Source organism: Rhagoletis zephyria, unplaced genomic scaffold (genome assembly GCF_001687245.7).
Source record: "Rhagoletis zephyria isolate East Lansing unplaced genomic scaffold, Rhagoletis_zephyria_1.1 Rzeph_scaffold_00226, whole genome shotgun sequence".
Lineage (NCBI taxonomy): Eukaryota > Metazoa > Arthropoda > Insecta > Diptera > Tephritidae > Rhagoletis > Rhagoletis zephyria.
Genome location: NW_016157310.1, coordinates 139096 through 143201, shown reverse-complemented (window position 1 = coordinate 143201; position 4106 = coordinate 139096). Strand labels below are relative to the sequence as shown.

At 37.9% G+C, this 4106-nt stretch overlaps 1 protein-coding gene across 2 annotated transcripts; it reads right to left on the bottom strand.

Annotated features, from left to right (window-relative positions):
• Positions 1-283: 283 nt before the first annotated feature.
• Positions 284-3407, bottom strand: LOC108358254 (uncharacterized). 2 transcript variants are annotated; one of them, XM_017609474.1, is made up of 4 exons: positions 3272-3407; positions 2698-2852; positions 1537-1722; positions 284-1476 (listed from the first exon to the last, which is right to left on the bottom strand). In XM_017609474.1, exons 2-4 carry the CDS (start codon positions 2835-2837, stop codon positions 1416-1418), a joined length of 387 nt encoding a protein of 128 aa, XP_017464963.1. In that variant the 5' UTR covers positions 2838-2852; positions 3272-3407; the 3' UTR covers positions 284-1415. The 2 variants fall into 2 exon arrangements, with proteins under 2 accessions (XP_017464963.1, XP_017464964.1); XM_017609475.1 differs by having other exon boundaries at positions 2708-2852.
• Positions 3408-4106: the final 699 nt, after the last annotated feature.

Here is a 4106-nt window from a genome sequence, read left to right as displayed (position 1 = left end):
CTAGTTAAGAGATTAATTGTACGTAATTCTTCGTCTCTGACCGGCATAGACGATTTTACCAAAGCTAAAGTGGTAATAACTGCATCCTTAAGAACTAAAAATCGTTTTAGCATCTCATAAGTGGAATTCCACCGTGTAGGTACATCGTTGATGAGCTTTAAAACTGGTTGGTGCATTNATGCAGGTACATCGTTGACGAGCTTTAAAACTGGTTGGTGCATTGATTCTAACGTAGCTTTAAGTTTTGAATGAGCATGACTACTCTTTGAAAAAAACCTTGATTTAACTTTACATAAAACAGGTTCTATTTCCTTTAATCCTGCTTGTGCAACTAGATTTAAGGAATGTGCAAAGCAACCCCAATGGCGCCAGCCTCCCCCGCGCACCGCTGCTTTCATATTCGCAGCATTGTCAGTTACCACAACAGTAATTTTGTTATAAATTCCCCACTCATTAAAAATTTCAATCATTTTTTTTGTAATGTTTTCGCCAGTGTGCCTTTCCGCATAAGCACCAAAAGCTAGTAAGTCCGACGCAAGAAATGTTCTTTTTTCTTTTTCTACAACATAATGAGCGGTAACGCTGAAAAAGCTGTCTTGAGCACGAGAAGTCCACCCGTCCATAGTTAAGCATATGGCATAAGCTCTCTCTAACCGCTTTTTAACAATTTCTACTGTTTCGTTGTATGTGGCAGGAATCAATGAGGAAGAAATGGTTTTTCGGCTTGGAAGCTTGTAATTGGAATTCAAGAGAAACACCAACTTCTTAAATTCTATGTCTTCTACTACACTGAAAGGATGATATTCACGGACTATCATTTTTAATACCTGTTGATCGATTTCGCGCTGCTTCTTTATTGGAAGAGGTTTATATAAAAAGTTTGTTACTTGTGGCTGCGATGCGTTTAATGCCCGTGGTCGGATCTGAGCAGGGACCTGCGGTGTTACTGTGCTATTGTTGAGCTGATGGGGGTTATGGTTGTTGACTGCACTGGTGTTGTTGTTGACTTCACTGATGTTGTTGTTGACTTCACTGATGTTGTTGTTGAGCTCACTGCCTTCGATGTCAAGAAGTACTTCTTCTACAGGTTGCGCCTGTCTAGAGATTCTCTGGAACTGGTGTCGTCTGTTCATGTGACGAATAAGGCCGCAAGTCGATTTATTTGACACCGACAACTGCTGACCACACAACTTACACTTAACCTTCTTATCCTTCTCCTCCGAGAAGTGCAACCACACGTCACTCTTCTTATTAGATGACATTTTTTATTATTTTATTATTATTTTGTTGTATTGAAACGCCAAGAAATTTTGAATATAAAACGTAAGGCAGTGTTCTATAGCTTCAATTAGTAGTATGCTTGTGAACAAGGATGTTGTGGAAGAGTTAAAATTACTCCGCGAGATTTGCTTTGCTTAATGATAGCAAGCCAGTCCAAATAGTCTTTGAATTGGGCAACGTCTGTGCTCCTTTCTTCTGTAAGAAATGAGGAATTTGAATGAAAAATATTATTAAGGAATATTACAGGTAACCTACTGCTGATCATGATGATTGAAAATACCGACAATTTTGTGGGCCACGTCATTTATGTTTACCGATTGATTTTGTAATAACGGTATAATGGGATGTTGCGTTTTCAAACCAAATTGATTTTGAAAGATTGCGCTTCCAAGTAATGGTATGCTGACAATTCCTTCGGTGATCGTGGTGTACTTTATCGGACTAAATATTTTAATAATAAATAAGTATATACATACAAGTGCATAAGTTAGTGTAAGTGGCGGGATCGAAAATCTAAAGCAAACTGATTTCTGATCTACTAAGGCCCAGTTTTTCAGTGCACGGCCGTGGTTTAAACTAACTTTAAACGGCCGATCTGGCTGGTTTTAACTAAGATCAGCCAATCAAATGTCAGCCAGCTGTTCAATTTAAACTCAGTTTACTTAATCCAAAATTAAACTGGCCCTAAGGTTGAACCGGATTATACTAATAAAGCTTTCGAATTACTGAATATGGACATAGATTATTGGTTTTTGTCATGCCAATAATGAAACATTTTAATTGCATCATACAAAAAANCAAAATTTGGATATAAAACGTAAGGCAGTGGTCTATAGCTTCAATTAGTAGTATGCTTGTGAGCAAGGATGTTGTGGAAGAGTTAAAATTACTCCGCGAGATTTGCTTTGCTTAATGATAGCAAGCCAGTCCAAATAGTCTTTGAATTGGGCAACGTCTGTGGATTATAGCTTACATAAAGGAAGATCGGCCTTGAACCGGATTATACTAATAAAGCTTTCGAATTACTGAATATGGACATAGATTATGTCCTGCCAATTATTGTCATGCCAATAATGAAACATTTTAATTGCATCATACAAAAAAAGAAATTCAAGAAAAATTCTATATATATTTCAGGTTTCTTAGAAAAATTGCCCAAAATCACAATTTTCACTGGCGTTTTTTCGCTTGCACTGGACATTTTATATACCCTTGACAAAAGAAGCGGTGTCTGCCCTTCTTCTCCGGCAACACAGAAAGGAGAATTTTACTTAGTATGGATTATAATCCCAAACCGCGGCCGAAGGCCGCCTACTCGAAAGGAGTTAAGTGCGAAAATTCTGTGGATACCGGAGCCGGAGTTATATGCACAAGAAATGTTATACACTTTTGACAAAAGAAGAACAATACAAGAACATTAACTTACCTGAGTTGGGCAGCAAGGAAGTCAACATTTTTAGCACATTCGTCGTTTCTAAAACACCATCTTCTACTACTCGCACAAACGTCTGGGAGCTTAGCACACTCGCTTGAATAATATCCGATTTGCATTGCATTTTTAAAAACTCAATAGGGGTATTCTCCAAATCTTGCAAAGCCATTGCACGTAGCACGGATTGCACGGATTGCATAAATTGCAAACACACAACAAGAAAATTCATGGGAAACAACATTTCCTATCGCTGCAAAATATGCAACGTCGAAACCCATGTATATATTTTGCAAAATAGCATAGCAAGATAATAGCGACCCTGTGCTAGTTGTTTTGTTGTTGGAATTGCTACATATTTCTCTCATTCCTCTCATCTCGCTCACTTAATTTTTTTTTGCTGTCTCTTGTTATTGTATTTGATACATAATTTCGCTGCTTGCTCCCCATGCATGCTACCACTTTGCAATGGGGTGTTCTCGTACTCTTCGAAATTTGGAATAGTATTTTTGCATTTCGTGCAATCCGTGCATCGTGCAAGACTTCGAGAATACCCCTAGTGTGATGTTATACTCAGCTACCTCCTTTTCCCAGCTGTGAGTGGTTTTCTTAAGATTTTTTCACGGCATGCCGATATTTTCACAACCACGATGCGGTGGTTATGTTTTTCAAATTATCCATTGCTTTGGCAATGTAAAGAAATTATGTATTTTGTGTATTACTTTACCGGACTGCAAGTTGAAAATCTTTTCTTAATATTTCCTTTCAAAAACTTCATAAAACCTGGTATATATAGCCAAAAGTCTGCATGGCGCAATTGCGCTGATTTAATGCGTTGATACCGGTTATGGCGCTGGCTTCAAGGTATCGGCGCCAGAAAATTTGCTGCGTTACCCAGGCAGTGCCATGGAAAACAGCTTCTCATAAAAAAAATATTAATTACCCGCATCGATGCAGGTTCGCGTTATCTGTCATTCTGCATCTAAAACTAAATTTTGAAAAAAAGTTGACTTGGCACCTTTTCACCTTTAGGTAGCGATGTATTTCTTCCTTTGAAGAAACAAAAGAAATTTTTACATATTTCACGTTCCTTCCCTATACACACAATTATACATATGTATTAGGGATGTTGCGAATGTGGAATTTTAGACATCCGCGGATGCGGATGCGGATGTTTAAAAGCTAACATCCGCGGATGCGGATGCGGATGCGAATGCGGATGTCATGTATTTTTAAGAAATAATTTAGGTGGGTAAATTAGGTGATTTAGGTAAATAAAAAATGGAAAGGTTAAAAATTTTGTAATAATCTGCCTTATCCTGAGTTTTGCCCGAAAAAATTCACCCGAAAATTTGTATTCCGCCCATAGTAAATTTGTACTTGGAAACCAAAAGTG